The sequence below is a fragment of the Patagioenas fasciata genome, chromosome 2, assembly GCF_037038585.1.
Source record: "Patagioenas fasciata isolate bPatFas1 chromosome 2, bPatFas1.hap1, whole genome shotgun sequence".
Lineage (NCBI taxonomy): Eukaryota > Metazoa > Chordata > Aves > Columbiformes > Columbidae > Patagioenas > Patagioenas fasciata.
In genome coordinates, this window is record NC_092521.1 from 5695168 (window position 1) to 5712029 (window position 16862).

At 42.5% G+C, this 16862-nt stretch overlaps 2 protein-coding genes across 3 annotated transcripts in view; both read left to right on the forward strand.

The window, feature by feature from the left end:
• Positions 1-16585, forward strand: part of AGO2 (argonaute RISC catalytic component 2) — a 62251-nt gene extending 45666 nt beyond the window's left edge. For both annotated transcript variants that reach the window (XM_065833032.2, XM_065833033.2), the window contains exons 15-19: positions 1648-1842; positions 2904-3038; positions 3938-4039; positions 5396-5595; positions 5923-16585. In XM_065833032.2, the coding sequence (XP_065689104.1) occupies positions 1648-1842; positions 2904-3038; positions 3938-4039; positions 5396-5595; positions 5923-6031 (741 nt within the window). In that variant the 3' untranslated portion in view covers positions 6032-16585. The remainder of the gene's footprint in view (positions 1-1647; positions 1843-2903; positions 3039-3937; positions 4040-5395; positions 5596-5922) is intronic.
• The window catches only part of TRAPPC9 (trafficking protein particle complex subunit 9), a 551813-nt gene that overhangs the window by 10677 nt on the left and 524274 nt on the right, over positions 1-16862 (forward strand). The window lies entirely within an intron of this gene.

Below are 16862 nucleotides of genomic sequence, written 5' to 3' on the forward strand. Positions count from 1 at the left end.
ATATAGGGGGTATGACGATTATGGGATGGAATCACAAAATCCCAGAGTGTCAGGAATTGGAAGGGACCTGGAAAGCTCATCCAGTGCAATCCCCCCATGGAGCAGGAACACCCAGCTGAGGTTCCACAGGAAGGTGTCCAGGCGGGTTTGAATGTCTGCAGAGGAGGAGACTCCACAACCTCCCTGGGCAGCCTGGGCCAGTACTCTGTTACCCTCACCAGGAAGAAGTTGCTTCTCAAATTTAAGTGGAACCTCTTGTGTTCCAGCTTAAACCCATTACCCATTGTCCTACCATTGTTTGTCACCCAGAAGAGCCTGGCTCCATTCTCCTGACACTCACCCTTTATATATCTGTAACCATGAATAGAACAAGGGCAAGTGTAGAGTCTTGAATCTGGGCAGGAACAACCCCAGATTCCAGAGGAAAAGGTTTCTTGTCATATTTAAGTGGAAGCTCCTGCGTTCCAGTTTGAACCCATTGCCCCTTGTCCTACCATTGGTTGTCACCCAGAAGAGCCTGGCTCCATCCTCCTGACACTCACCCTTTCTATATCTGTAAACATGAATGAGGTCACCCCTCAGTCTCCTCTTCTCCAGCTCCAGAGCCCCAGCTCCCTCAGCCTTTCCTCACACGGGAGATGCTCCACTCCCTTCAGCATCTTTGTTGCCCTGCGCTGGACTCTCTCCAGCAGTTCCCTGTCCTTCTGGAACTGAGGGGCCACAACTGGACACAATATTCCAGGTGTGGTCTCCCCAGGGCAGAGTAGAGGGGCAGGAGAACCTCTCTGACCTACTGACCACCCCCTTCTAACCCACCCCAGGTACCATTGGCCTTCCTGGCCAGTGCTGGCTCATGCTCACCCTGCTGTCCCCAGGACCCCCAGGTCCCTTTCCCCTACCCTGCTCTCTAATAGGTCATTCCCCAACTTACACTGGAACCTGGGGTTGTTCCTGCCCAGATGCAAGACTCTACACTTGCCCTTGTTCTATTTCATTACATTTTCCCCGCCCAACTCTCCAGCCTGTCCAGGTCTCTGATGGCAGCACAGCCTCTGCCGTGTCAGCCACTCCTCCCAGCTTGGTGTCATCAGCAAACTTGCTGACAGTCACTCTATTCCCTCGTCCAAATCATTGTTGAATATATTGAATAATCCTGGCCCCAGCACTGACCCCTGAGGCACGGTACTGGATCCAGGCCTCAACTGGACTCTGCCCCATTGACCATGACTCTCTGGCTTCTTCCCTTCAGCCAATTCTCAGTCCACGTCACTACCCAATCATCCAGACCTCACTCCCTCAGTTTAGATATAAGGATGCTCTGGCGGACTGTGTCAAATGCTTTACTTCCGTTGGTCAGTTCTAGTCACCTGTTCCATCCACCCCTCCTCAAACACGCCCCTCTCACAACAGAACATGGGAAAACTTATCAGTCTTTCTTGGCTACCATAGTAATAAACCTAAACACGAGCTTCTTCAGCATTGCCTTGGTCTCTTATCAGCACCACATACAGCATCCTAGCAAAAATACGCAGGCTAAAGCTCAGAAAAACCACCTAGAAGAACTGAGCTGAGAGAAAAATCACTAAAAGAGAACCGGTCTTGTTTTAACAAAACCAGGACACTCGGATACTAAACCTATTTTAACAGGTTGTAGGGAGCATGGACGCTCATCCAAATCGCTACTGCGCCACCGTCCGTGTCCAGCAGCACCGCCAAGAGATCATCCAGGATTTGGCCGCCATGGTCAGGGAGCTGCTCATTCAGTTCTACAAATCCACGAGATTTAAACCAACTCGCATCATCTTCTACAGAGACGGCGTCTCCGAGGGGCAGTTCCAGCAGGTCAGATGTTTCTCTATGAGGTTTCAATGATGTAGTTTTCTGGGTACTAATGTAGTTGTATGTAGTTGGAGTTAAGAAATATACCCTCAGCAAATCCCTCAACAAATTTCTTGGATTCTACCAAAGCAAAGCAGGCAAAGTGTTTTCATATTTTCCAAAAGCTTTTCGTTTTAATACTTTTCCCCTTCAAAACACTTTTCCTTTGCAAAATTTATAATGATGTAGTTTTAGTGCTAAACTATAGCGTGTATTAGTCAGACTGTATCCCAGAGAACTTAGACAGTAAAGAAAAATAAGTGTAAGCTGATTTACTTCTTACCCAGGATTAATAAATGCATTATTTTCACACTCAGTTTTAATCCATTCCCAGTAAAATTCAACAGATGCTTTTTTGTACTTATTTTGTTTGCTTACAAGTACCATATTTTATGACTATTTTTCTATCTGTTTTAAAGCTATTTCCATCAGCTTTCCACTCTTTTTAGATGTAAATTAAGAGATACACAATTAATTGACTTCTCAAAATCCAAGGGGAAGGGAGTAAAGGTCACTTAGTAAACTTGAATTAATCTTGATATGAACTTTTGATGCTGTTTTCCCATTTATCACTGTTTTTCACTGATTTCTAATTTATAATTAACCCAAATCATTGGGGTTTTAATTACACTTCCCCCTGGTTTTATTGATGCCTTCACAAAGCTGGCACAGAACATGCAGTTGAGCAATTCTGGATTTTTATCCCTTGTGCTAGCCTGAAAAAATAATTAGGCTGTTTGTATATTCAACAGCCTAATTAAATCTTCATTTGTATTTGGCAGTTAAAAAGATTTTGACATAAAGCTTATTATTCCAAACCTCATGCTTGGAGCTGAATGAATACAGACCCAGCTCTCGCCTGGCACAGGAGGCTGCTGATCTAATTTGTTCTCATTAAGTGAAGAAATGAAGGTTTGATCCTTGCATCTCATGACTCCGAGTGCCGATGCAAGAGAGAACGTGATAAGTAAGAATAATCTGTGTATTTTCTGCTTATCACACGCGTCTTGGTGTTTATGATTCAGGTTCTTCATCATGAATTGTTGGCCATCAGAGAAGCGTGCATTAAACTGGAAAAGGATTACCAGCCTGGAATTACATTCATAGTCGTGCAGAAAAGGCATCACACCAGACTCTTCTGTACGGATAAGAATGAACGGGTACGTTCTGATTGAGCAGGCAGCAAGTTCCCTGTTAATTACTCCTTACTTCATTAGAGCTGCAGAATGGAGCGGGTGAGATCTTTCTGCAAAGGCGAATCTTCATCTTCCGTCCCATGTAATGAACCGGCAAGAAGCTTTGACGCCGTTTCAGCAGGACGTGCTTTTTAACAAGTCTGTCCATCCTTTTTGAAGTTCAGCAAAGCTTTTGGTTTTCTTTCAGTTTATTTTTGTGTTGTCCAAAGATCCTGAAGGGTCAAGATGGATCTGAGCAGCATAGGGTTTATGATATAGATGTGGAACGGTTACTCGACCACTCTTTGTTGTAACTGGAGATCTGTTTAGCTTTCCAAACGCATTTTAAAGCACATTCTAGCACTGGTTTGGTTGCAGTTCGCAGCGATGTCAACACAAACCTCTTCACACAGGGGTTTGCACGTTCTTTTTCCTTCTATCAAGCTTCTCTGTGTGAAACATATGAAGCTCTTTAGGCTTTAAAGCATCTTTTAATGACTTTAGATGCTGCCATGAAGGTGGGTTTTGTATTGATAACGTGCTCCGATTACAGTTGTTAAATTGTTTTAAAGAGTCTTTTTAAGTTCTGCTTCAAAGTAAAGTGTTTATTAGGGAAGAAGCAGCTGGATTGTCCCCTTTCAGGTATAAACAAGAAAAGTTAGAGAGGAATAACCTGTCCTGGAATGGGAAGGTGAAGAGAACTTGACAAATCAGTTGCAGGAAATTCTTTTTACATTAATCAGAAAAGCTAATTTTGTAGGTAACTTCCACAAAGATTTTGCTTTTTACGGTTCCTTTTTGCTTGTATTTTTTCCTCACTATACAACTGAGAAGGAAAAGACTTTGTGTATACGTTATTATATTTGCATTTGCTGTTCACGCAGGTTGGGAAAAGCGGCAACATTCCAGCTGGTACCACGGTGGACACAAAAATCACCCATCCCTCAGAGTTCGACTTCTACCTGTGTAGTCACGCTGGTATTCAGGTACAGTGCTTCGTGTTAAATAACCAAATAACCAGTGAGTGAAGCACACCCTGTTCATTTAGTTTATTGTGCTGCTCTCCTGTTTGAATGGTAACCAGGTATTTGGACTATTTCACAGAGCTGCATCTTGCATTAAATTCTCTTGAAGTGTGCATCAGGTTCCTGGGAAACAATTAATACCTTTAGATAGCACCACTGTATCTTCACATTTTCTTGTGATTTCTTCTTCCCTATCAGAAAAAGAAGCTTTGAAACAGCAGCAGTATTGAAAATCAAAATTTAATATTCTCAAAAAAAGCATATTCAACAGGGGAACAAGTTAGATTGCTGTCAGCTATTGATGTTTTGCCTCAAGCTACTTCATACAGTGGCTTTTGGTCAGATGCAAGTTTCACAAGATGAAAGTGCAATTCAATTTTGGTAAAAGCCATTAAACTCTAGAAAATACAATTCTATCAAAAAATACAAAGGGAAAATTTAATGAAATCTAACAAGGGCAAGTGTAGAGTCTTGCATCTGGGCAGGAACAACCCCAGGTTCCAGTATAAGCTGGGGAATGACCTATTAGAGAGCAGTGTAGGGGAAAGGGACCTGGGGGTCCTGGGGACAGCAGGGTGAGCATGAGCCAGCACTGGGCCCTTGTGGCCAGGAAGGCCAATGGTACCTGGGGTGGGTTAGAAGGGGGTGGTCAGTAGGTCAGAGAGGTTCTCCTGCCCCTCTGCTCTGCCCTGGGGAGACCACACCTGGAATATTGTGTCCAGTTGTGGCCCCTCAGTTCCAGAAGGACAGGGAACTGCTGGAGAGAGTCCAGCGCAGGGCACCAAAGATGCTGAAGGGAGTGGAGCATCTCCCGTGTGAGGAAAGGCTGAGGGAGCTGGGGCTCTGGAGTTTGGAGCTGGAGGAGACTGAGGGGTGACCTCATTCATGTTTACAGATATAGAAAGGCTGAGTGTCAGGAGGATGGAGCCAGGCTCTTCTGGGTGACAACCAATGGTAGGACAAGGGGCAATGGGTTCAAACTGGAATACAAGAGGTTCCACTTAAATTTGAGAAGCAACTTCTTCATGGTGAGGGTGGCAGAGCCTGGCCCAGGCTGCCCAGGGAGGTTGTGGAGTCTCCTTCTCTGCAGACATTCAAACCCGCCTGGACACCTTCCTGTGGAACCTCAGCTGGGTGTTCCTGCTCCATGGGGGGATTGCACTGGATGAGCTTTCCAGGTCCCTTCCAACCCCTGACATTCTGGGATTCTGTGAATAGGTACATGGGGAGCAAGGAGGTTGGTTGTTTGCCTTTTTAACAGCAGAAGTGGAAATGGAAGCTGTTTTTGCAATGCTGACGTGTGCGATCTGCCCCCAGGGAACAAGCAGACCCTCTCACTACCACGTCCTCTGGGATGACAATCGTTTCTCTTCGGATGAGCTACAGATTCTCACCTACCAGCTGTGTCATACGTACGTACGCTGCACTCGGTCCGTTTCCATCCCTGCGCCGGCGTATTACGCGCACCTGGTCGCCTTCAGAGCCAGGTACCATCTGGTGGATAAAGAACACGATAGGTGAGTCGTGCGGTTTTAAATTCTTACAGGATTTGGAAGAAGAAGGAGATGGGCTTGTTAATTGTGCGGTCAGTGGTGCCCTCAGTTTGCAGCCTGAGGGTAAATTGGGTCCCACCACTGAATTATATTATGGAAGAAAAAGGCAGAAGATGTTGCCGTTCGCTTCTGCGCTTGCTTCAGTGGTGTTGTCAGGGTACTTAGATTCTGCCTGTTCTGTTCCCAACAAACGATACGAAAACATTCTATGCAAGCAGAGCGAGATGCAATAAGGTTTTGCTCCCTTCCTCCCCAAACCTCTGTGTTTTTCCCCGCTCCGCTCTCTTCCAGCGCTGAAGGCAGCCACACGTCCGGCCAGAGCAACGGCAGAGACCACCAAGCACTTGCTAAAGCAGTTCAGGTTCACCAGGACACGTTGCGCACTATGTACTTCGCTTGACATGTTTTAATGTTCGGCGACTCCGTACGACACAGAGTTGGATTCACACAAGACCAGCTGCACTTAGACCAACGTCAAGGGATGCATCTTCTGATTTGATTCGCTTTCCCATTTGCGAGAAAGCCTTCCGTCCAGAATTTCACGCTCGATTCGAAACCGCGTTCTTGTACCAAGCCCCGCTGTTGTTGGAGATGTGGTTTGCCAAAAATCTCTGAGCTGCTCGGTATAAAACAGACCCAGATTTTATAATTCAATCAAGAGCTGTGATCTCAGGGCTTAGGGAAAAAACCAACCCAACCCACAAAATTCCTCATTCAGTTTGCTATTCATCGAATTGCTTTTAATGAGTCAGAAAGATCTAATTCATACTAAAGTTTGAGGGGCTAAAATGCTGCGAATCAGCTTTTAATACAAAGCAAAGCGTTTTTAGACTATTTACGAAGCCTCAGTTATTCTAGATGCTTTTACAAAACCTTTATTTTCAAAAGCAAAGAGTGGCAAAATTCTGGTTTTCAGCTGTCTTATAAAGATTATTCTCTGTGTGTCTAAGGGCAAATGTATTTTCTGAAGCTTGTTCTTGAATGTTTTTTATTGTGCTGCATTTGAAAATGTTTTTCATAGACTAAAGAATTTAAACAACAAAAAAATGAACTCGTACCTTCAACTTGCAATAGGTCCAGTTCAATTGGCAAAAGGAAAGGTGCCATTTAAGAAAAACCACAATGTAAAGAGCTTTTTTAAATCATACTGACAGCTAACTTTAGAATTTGTCATACAGGACTGTGACACTTACTTTCCAAAGTCTCTAAAGAATACGGGTCTGTGGTGATAAATACCGTACAATCCTTTTTTCACTGTTGGAGTTAATGTAAATTTTATATATGTTTCACAGTATTAATGTGATAGTCTAGATGCTATTATTTATTTTTATTTACTAAGGAGTGCTCATTATACTTCTGTTCACATATCAAGAATGCTTTGGAGTTAGAAATCAAAACCTTCTCGTGGGGACATGACTATTCAACCGCAAAAATATGCAATTGCTGAGTTACATCCGGTGTCTGTTCTAGACCAGCAGAGCAGGTTTGGCCTGCGCAGTCCGGAGACGCACACGAGACCAACACTCGACGTCCATTCAAGCACAAAACAATTGTATTTTATTTATATGGTGGATATCGGGGGAGCAGGAGCTCTGGGAGAGGAGCGTTCACTGTTTGTCATTGAGACAGAACTCAGAGAATCTATGCAGTAAAGAGAAATCTTAGAAAACTGAAGTTTACTTACGGAGGGAGGTGAAACTCTCTTCATTATGCATAAGGTCAATAGTAAATGTGAGAGTTTGGACGTTCTCTTAGGAGAAGCATTAATTAAAACTGATGACTAGTAGACAAACTCTTCTGTTAGTTTGCACACTGGGTTCATAAAGAAAACATAGTACACGCGTAAACCATTGCACTAATTACCATGCCACAAGCAGCTTTAGAAAAAGCCCAGGAAACTTGTTGATGCTGACTTGATTGTGTTTATTTTCCATAGGATAACGGAAATACCGTTTTGAAAATCCCGTTCTCTTCCGCCGATTCGTTTCGCTTCATCTTTTCTCTTGGCAGATGCTCGGTCAGTGTTTTAAGTACATTTACCTCTAGGCAGTGAGATGGGCGAATAACTTTCACCAGTACCGAGCTCTGCGCCGTGTCGCGGATAAACCACAACCAGCTGCTGTTGAATAAGCTAAAAAATGCCCAGCCTTGCTGCGTAAAGAGTTTTAGGTACATACATACAAGATCTTCACCTCGTAGCAGTGCGGTGGTTGTCGGTGTTTCGGTGAAATAACAGCGCAAATTGTGTTTGTATGATTCTAATTTGGTGGTTGTGCTGCTGGCTCAGATTGTTCTTCTTGGTCGTAGTTCTGTAAATCCAGATTTGGAAGTTACGCTGGTAGAACAGAAAGCAAATCGCAGGTTGTGTTTTCTATCTTTCTGTGTTCCAGGTCGTACTTACCTCCTGTAACGTTCCCTACAGACCTTTCCCTGGTGGGTTTATCGCATTTATCTGTGCGTTCGCTTGCGAGATTTCAGTGAAGATTTTAATTCGGCAGAGTTTTCTAGAAGAATTATTTTTTTATATGACTTATTCTTAACAAATAGAAAAAACAAACTATCAGCCGTTTTAAGACGCCGTTTAGTTTCTTTGCTCTTCGTTATGCCAAGACCTCTTGGATGTGAAACCCATCCTCCTCTTCCCTCTCTGTGCAGATCGGGATGAAACGATTTCTCCGAGGGTCAGATGGGGCGAGGGGGGCGGAATCTGTCTTGACCTCAAATCTTAGTGCTGAAGCGGACTCTGGGACTTCACTCGTTGTTATTTAGGGCATGTTCTTGGGGCTGGAGTAGTTGTTGTGGCTCCTTTTTTGGGAGGAAAGGAGTATTTGGCAGAGCCTGAATCCGAGAGCAGCTGTTGTATGGGTGTCCTTGGAATGAACAGGAATTTCAAGTTGTTTTCCTTCCCTGAGTATGAAGAACTTGGGATGGTTTTATGCATTTCAGGCTAGGGACGTTTTTACCTTTTAGAGACCTTCTTAAACCTCTAATAGTGTTGATTATTCATGGCTTGATTTCTCCCCCCTTTCCTTTTCCCTTCCACTCCGTGCAAGCACTGAATTAGTGGATAACTTAAAGCATTTTCTAAAACAAATATATTGACTAAATACATCCTTTGAAAAGCAGCTATCTTTCTGGCAATATTTTGAATATTTTAAAATGTCTCCTATCCAAAAAAAGCCACCACGAACACCTAAAACCCTATTTTCTTCTCTTTCCCCTCTTTACCTCCCACCCGTCCTTTCAGAACAGCAATATCTCAGGTAAACTCAAAGCTCAAACCGTCTCTTATCTCACACACATTCCTGCTGTCGAAGTCGCGGTTATAACCACTACGTCGCTATGCAGCTCAGGTCAGCAATAACCAAATGCGCGTTACGCTCCGGTAGTTCTTTTTTACTTTATATTTCATTTTTCAGCCCGTGCGAAGCAGTTGCCCGACTCCTATTGCAAAAAACAGCGCAAAACCTCACCCCTTCCATTCCTCTTGCTCTTCGTTGTGTCCCTTCGCTCGAACTTGACCATCGGTGCAGTCGATCCTGGTGCTGAGCAACCTGAAAACTCGCAAGAGACAAAAAGATCTCATTCCCATCACAGGTGCCGTGGTCAAACCAACCGCTGTTGGTGTTTTACAGTAGTTCTTTTGTTTTAAAGGAGAGATGAACAGATATTAAGGAGGAAATATCAATATAACACGTCCAGTCGGCCTCTTGTAGAGCCCAGGAGGCAGAGTTGAGTCAATCCCGTTGTGAAATGCTGGAATTAGGTGGATTTGTCTCTGCCTTATTGGAGTTTTTGGCGTTGGAGAGAGAGCCCTATGCAACCTCAACACTTATAGTTTGTATATATGCACTGATGTAAAGAGTGAGATCACTCGTCTTTATTAGAACTTGCTTTGGGTTGGAATACCTCTGCAACTGTCTTGAATGACAATCCGTGCTCTTCTGTCTTACAGAATCTTTGGTGTGTTCATCTTGTTTCTACATCTGTCAGGTTTGGGGTGAGCGACAAAGGTGTCGCGGCTTAATCTGCTGGAGCCAGCGTGAAAAATGCACAGGCAACTATTATGCTTAAACAAGAAATCCATCATCAGTATTTCTGATCTTCACCCAGGCCTCCCCATCGTCAAAGCAAACAGGTTGTGAAGGTTTGGCTTGAATTCTGACTCAGTAACTCCTGCGGCCTTTGTCCGTTCTTGAGTTGCGTTCAGCTGTTGTCGATCACTTTTATAATTGAGACAACAGAGAAAATTCCCACGAGGATTTTAAATGGAAATTGAGGTTTGTGTCGCTTTCCGAGAAGCCTGAAGTTTCTAATCAAGATGCTTCTGAAGCTTCGATCTAAAACCTCACGTTTGTGCCCAAAGGTTTCTATTAAGTAGGGGATTGTGGTTCTACAAGCCGCGCTTATTCCAAATTACAACTACTAGGAATGCAGGACTGGGACCTTTGGGGATTTGGATCGACGCACTTGTCTCTTCATATAATCCAGGGAGCATCTCTGCTGGCACAGATAACCCCTAAGGGACTATTTTCTCCTTAAATATCTATTTTACACATTAAAGAAACGAATGTAAAAAGAAGTTCTCATTCAGTATTTCTCACGCTCGATACCAGTGTAATAAATGACTTTATTTTCTAATTCTTTTTAATCCACTTCTACAGTAGCATCTCTGTGTGTTTGTCCTGCCTGCTTTCTCCATTTCCAATGCAGGACCGTACGTTATTTTTTACTTTTATATTACATTTGTTAACACGCTTCTCGATGCATACGTGCAGTCTTTTCTAAGGAAAACTTCAAATAGAAGGTAATTGCACTGATTTATTGGTTTTTTTTAAACTCCCTTTTTACTGTAAGACTTTTATTTTGCATCTGCTGTAGGTGTTTGAGAATACTGTAAATAGTGCTACGTATAGCAAATACTGAAGTGCTGTGGATACCATTCCTTGGCGTTCCATTTTTCACAATACTGCCGTATTTTACAGTATCGAGATACAAGATTTGGGGGTTAAACGTTATTCTTTCTGTTTGCGTTCTGCTACGAATCCAAGGGCACAGTTGCTTTATTACAGCGGAAATACTTAAGGTTCATCTGTATTTATAAGATATTTCTTCCTTCTCCGTGCGTGTTATTCCCACGCCATAAAAATACAGTTTTTCAGCTGCCGATGTGCAACATTCAGATGCCAATTTTTGATATAATCGATAAATAATAGAGTTAACGTAATATCTGGACTATCAACTGCAGCTGTCACGTTTTCCTCGATCCTTCCAGCGTTTTATTCTTGTGTTGTATGAAGAACTAGTGGGATAATGAATTTGGGATCCGGGTTCCAAGGTCTTGCTCTTGTTGAGCGTGGTGGATGTTTTAGGGCTCTGGACTCAGCAATAGTGTTGTTGCCCATGAAAAGCCATCGATCTCCTGCCCATCAAAAAATGCCTTTAATTCCATAACCCTCCAAAACAGGAGGGATCCAAATTCCAGCCCCGTCGGGATGCAAAACACCAGGTATTACCTCCCATTTCTGAGGGTTGACAGCTGGATTTACTCCTCTGAGATGGTTTAAATCCAAGGGATACATGGTGTTTTGCGCACGTGTGTGTGCTTGGCGTGGCGCGTCATCCGTTTTATCTCATTTAATATGTTTCAGTTGCTTTTTTAGTGTTTATGGATGAAACAGCTTGGCCAAATGACTACAAAAGGTGATTTTGTGATAGTCTTGCAGGTGCAGCTCAAGGCCACCTCCTGCGTTCCTCCGCAGAGAAATCGGTCCTCCAAGTGAGCCAAAATGCGCCGAACAAACTGTATTTTACCGTATTGTTTCTAGCGGTGCCGTGATCTGCGACGGCCGCTCCTCGCTCCTTTTGTCTTCCCGTTGTGGTTCGTGTCGACGCAAAGTGTTCGGAAAGCGGGACAAAAGACGTGGCAAATGGCACATTGGGCGCATTGGGTTTTGTACCACCCCCTCGGGAACCCGTTCCCCTCCGTGCTGTTGTTTCCCCATGAAAAATGAGTTTGCAGTTTAGCCGTTGGCCGAAAAACGTCGCGCTTTGGACTGAGAAATGACACGAAGCTGCTCGAAATGGATTTGGAACCCGAGGCAAAAATGATCTATCGGAATATTTGGTTTTAAACGTCTTTTTTTAAGATAAATCGACGCGAGGCCGTAACAGGGAAAATACTACGCTTGCAAATCCAAACACCAAAAGCAACCCCAAACCTTGAGCGTGTTCCTATGGTGAATATTTCATGTCAGTTATGTCCAATATTGGCCGTAACTCAAATCAGTGCACGCAGACTAGGGGTGCTTTAAATAACCCGCAATGAAACTGTAGAAAACCGTGTTAATACATCACGTTTCGTTTACGACGAAGCCAAACGAGCTTCCTCGTGTTATAATTAACTACTCTGCTGACAGAAATGCTCCATTGAAGCTCAACGTGCTGGTGTGTAGCTTCCTTTCCATTTTTTCTTAATTTAAAAGTAACTGTGCTTAAGTTTGGGATTCTATGCTATAGTTCGTTATCTTAATCTTTGGGTATAGACACTAACGAAGTTTATTGGCGGCAGTTGTGACTTTGTGGAAGCCAATTCTCATTGAGCAGATGCTATTGCTGCGGCTGGGATGAGATAATGAGGCCAGGTGAAACATCATTTTCCTACAAAACTGCTAATTAAGCGCTTGTTAAGGTGTTTAATAATTATCCTCGTGGTTTTCGACCATGGCAGACGCGTCTTAAAACAACCCGTGGCTGCTCTTCGACCTGTGTTGTTTCAAAAAGCCCAATATTTGCATTACAAATCTTTATTAAAGGGCGTATTCATTTTGACGTGGCTTTAGGAGCGCACAGATTTATTTTTATTATTATGATGATTATTATTGTCCCTGCCACATTTTGGATGTGGTGCTGTTTTAATTCTGATGTTTTCCCCCCTTCTTTAAGCACAAGTGAAATACCTGCTGGAATAACTACAATCTAATCAGCGGGGATTTACAAATGCCACACTGGAACCAGCTGATGAATTAGCCCTGAAATAGGAATTTAAACCTTTTTGGCCGTTTTATGAGGTTTTTTTGAGTGCGCTTGGCAAGCAGGAATTGCGGAAAGGTCAGTGAGCAAGACTGGGAGTTTGTATTTGTGTTGTTAGGTTGGATTTCCTGCCAGATAAAACTCCATTTAATATGGACTCTGTTCTGTATTTATCAGCTTTTCTTTAAATCTGTGAAGCTTCACTCACGCCGCTGTATGGAAAATGGCACAGTTTTGCTCACCATGTATATGCCCCGCAATCTCAGCGATTGACTCGTGCGTAAGATCGAACCCATTGCGTCTCAACACAACATCCAAAGAAATTTCTTCTTAGATTTCACCAAAGTTAATTCTGTTAATTATATATTTATATAAACCTTAATTTTGTTGGTCCTGATGCGTTTTCTCATGAAACGGAGCCCATCCATTGCTCATCTTATTTACAAACTTGGTAATTTAAAGTAAATTACATGGCTCTAATTGCCTGGCCAACTTGAATCTTTGTCGATGCTGAACCCCCAGAATGTTTCCCACCGAGAGATTGTTTTCCAATTCTTTATTACCTGATTTGGGGCAGTAGAAATAATTTGGGGGGGAAGGATTAGATATTATGTGCTTTTCCTTAAGGAATAATTACCAGTGGGCCATTTGGGAAAGGAAGGCATTTGTTTAGGGGGAAAAGAGGAAAACAGTGATAAGAAATAGTTTAAAAAGGAGTAAATTTCAGAAGTATAAATGGTGAAAAATCAACTTTTAGATTGGGTGCAATGGGGATGTATATTTGGCAAAGTTATGTGTTGTCCTGAGGAGCGGTACCACTTATTTTCTGTGATTTGTTGATAAATCTTAGTAGAGGTATCTATCTATCTATCTATCTATCTATCTATCTATCTATCTATCTATAGCGATCTATCTATACATATATATAGATAGAGCGATCTATCTATCTATATATATATACATAGATCTATGTATAGATCTATCTATCTATATATAGAGAGAGAGATCTGTCTATATATATAGAGAGAGATCGAGAGAGATCTAGATAGATAGATCTATCTATCTAGATCTCTCTCTGCATATATATATAATGTGTGTGTATATCCATATATATTTATGTGTATATACACACATTAGTGAAAGGAAAGCAGGACAGCTTATAGACTGTTTATAAAAGATATAAAGGTGGTGTTTATTGGGAATAATAAGCACAATTTCCCAGGTATCCACAGTACTTCATTAATTTGTCACAAACCCCTCCAAATTCCGGGCAGTTCATAAATCCAAGATGCCCATTTCTGTGCAGCAAAGTGGTTAACGTGATGGAAAGCGGAATGTATGGATGAAATAAGTTAAGGGCCTCGAGTGGTACTAAATGCGTTGGTGTGCGTGTTGAGCTGTATTGAAATGCCATGCGCTCGCGATGCAAAAAGCAGACGCAGAAACGCTCTGGGTGGAGTTTGCCATGCATTGCAGGATTTTCCCCATGGGGTTTAAGCGTTGCTTTGTGGCTCCGCCACCGAGGTTCTGCACGAGTACATGGGCCTTAAATCGAGCCTTAAAACCATGAGTTTGGCCCGTTTTGCTCGGAGGATGCGAAAAATCGTGGTTTAATAAGAGGAGGGTGTTGGTGTAATGCTGAACTAGTGAAGAAGGAGGTTTTCTCACCTGAGAAATGAAGGGAAACGCGTCGGTCTCTGTGTAGCGACTGACGGCTCGAGGCGCTGGCTCTTGCTCAAATCTCAGCTTCTCTTTATTATCATTATTATTTGGTTGAGCGTATTCTTCCCTCCCCACTAAGAAACATCTGCCTGAAGGAGGAGTGCGATTTAACGCTTAGAATTCCCACCCAAAAACCTGCTTTTGAGTTCAGATAGTGCCATTGTTCTCCGCTTCTTCCGACCGACGTAAAATCCTTAAGAACATTGGAAATAGAGGCGAATCGAGTGTTGCGGACCCAGCTTGCTTGCTTTTCTTTTCCTTTCCCATTTGGATCTACCTCATTTTAACCAGTTGGGTGCTATTTCCTCATCTTGACATTGGCAAAAGCGACCAAACCGCGTGGAACGACCGGCGTCCGCGAACCAAAACCTCTGGCTTTCTTCTGCAGAGACAACAGTATTGGATTTGAGTTGGATTCTTTGTGCCTTTGTGGTTTTTGTTTTGTTTATTTCCCAGTGCGTAACAATCAAAAGTTGTGGTTTTAATTAAAGCCAGCAAACGAATTTTAACCGCAAAGTAATAAAAAGAAAGAAAATTTAGCAAATCTTAAAGTATTTTTCGGTGTATCGAGGCGTAAAATGTACAATGTTACAGCAGAACTAGGCAAAGAGAAATACCCAATCAATATATCATCCCGACCCTTAATAAATACATCTGTGTATCTATATACGCACACATATAATACTCAATATTTGTGTGTGCATGTATATATATATATATATAAAATGAAGATACACGTGTAAGGGTAAGGGAATAAAACGTCACGGACTTTTCCACTGTTTTATATGTAACAGTTTACAACTCTCTGTAAGTTTTTTCTACTACGTGAACCTTTTTTACTTACAAAGTTTCAGTTGTGAAATGGTCTGATTTTTTTTGAACTTTAAAACAGAAATAAAGACTTTTTACCAGTACCTAATACAGAAGGGGAAATCTTGTTTTCTGTCTAATTGTATTTAGTTGAAATACCGAAGGAAAATGATATATGGAGTTGTATAAGCGCTGACATTCCGTCGCGGCGGGAATTCCTAAGGCTGCAGAGAGACTCGGAACGAAAGGAAAACGCCTCTGGTCAATGTTTTTATAAACCCGCTCCATCAGGTCTGGACTTACTTAAGCTCTATTTTCTAAAGCCTGATCATCCTTTGATATGCTGCAGAGAAATTATCAGCATGGTTGCACTTTCTCAATAGTAACGGCCGCCCTGCGATTGGCTCGTGATAAGGACTTTAGTTTTATAACAAAACAAATAGTACTTTGGGCAGAAGGTAATATTTATATAGGTACCTCAAGAGAAAATAAAAAAGAGCCTGAATATGCTGCATTTTGTTCCTTTAACATTTTCCATGTAGCATTTGTTTGCTTTGTTATTATTTTTCTAGGTTACTAGCTACCTGGTTTTGCTTTGGGGGACCCTCATTAGTCGTTTTCCGTCGATCCCGGTGAATTTTCCGTCGATTTTGATGGGTTTTCAGTCCATCTTGTAGAACGCGGCGTCCTCGGCTTCACGCAGCCACGCGGGACGGGGTTTGCCGGCAGGAATAACGCATCGCGTACAGGTCGGGAACAAACGACGCGTGTTCCTAATTCTTAATATCTCGTCGCTCGTGCCGCTTTCTCAACTCTTTTCTCCATCCTGAGCTTGTTAAGGAAGGGAAACCAAGCGCACCAAGGCGCCCCGTGGCTCCGTGTTTGGGGGCGACGGGGACACGGTGCCAGTTTCAGAGTTCCCCGTGTGGTCCCGTTCACGTCGTTTGCTTCTTAATTGCCATAAAAACCTATAAATCCACAGGTTTGGGGAGTTTCTTAGTTGAGAACTGTTGAAGGAAGCTTCAAAGGCTGTGAAACTGAGCATTTTATTGTCATGTTTGGTTTTTTTTAAGCTTAGGTGGGTCCTTTTCCAAGTTTGTTTTACAGCTTGCAAGGTTAAAATAGTTTGCACTACTTTTGCAATAAACTCATGAAAAAAACCCTAACAGTTTCTGTTTTGGTTTCTTACTGTATATACAACTAATACTAAAGATTTAGCGTAGTGTTTTTCACCTCAAAACGTTAAGACTTGTAACAGGCTCAGAATCCTGTAATTCCTGACAAAAAATAAAAAAGAATGATGTGAATGATATTTTATAAAGTTATTTTGTATGGTGTCAATTTTGTTTTGCCTCATAGTATGTCAATAAAATACGATTCCTCATCTTTACACGCTTCCGTTTGATGGCTTTTTATTTAATGCGGCCTAAATAATTGTGCATGGTGAGCAGAGTGGTGGAAGCTGCTGAACACAGAAATAGGTGAAAAGCCCCTGTGTGTTCTGCGAACAGCACTGACGTTCCAGCCCTGACGCCGCGTTTTCCTCTCTGCCACCGCTCAGAGTCGAATCTAAAATCATCGATTGCTTCGACTGCTTCACAAGTTATAATCCTGAATATATAATCCTACAATTTTTAAATAGAAATTAAATCCTCGGTGTTGACTAT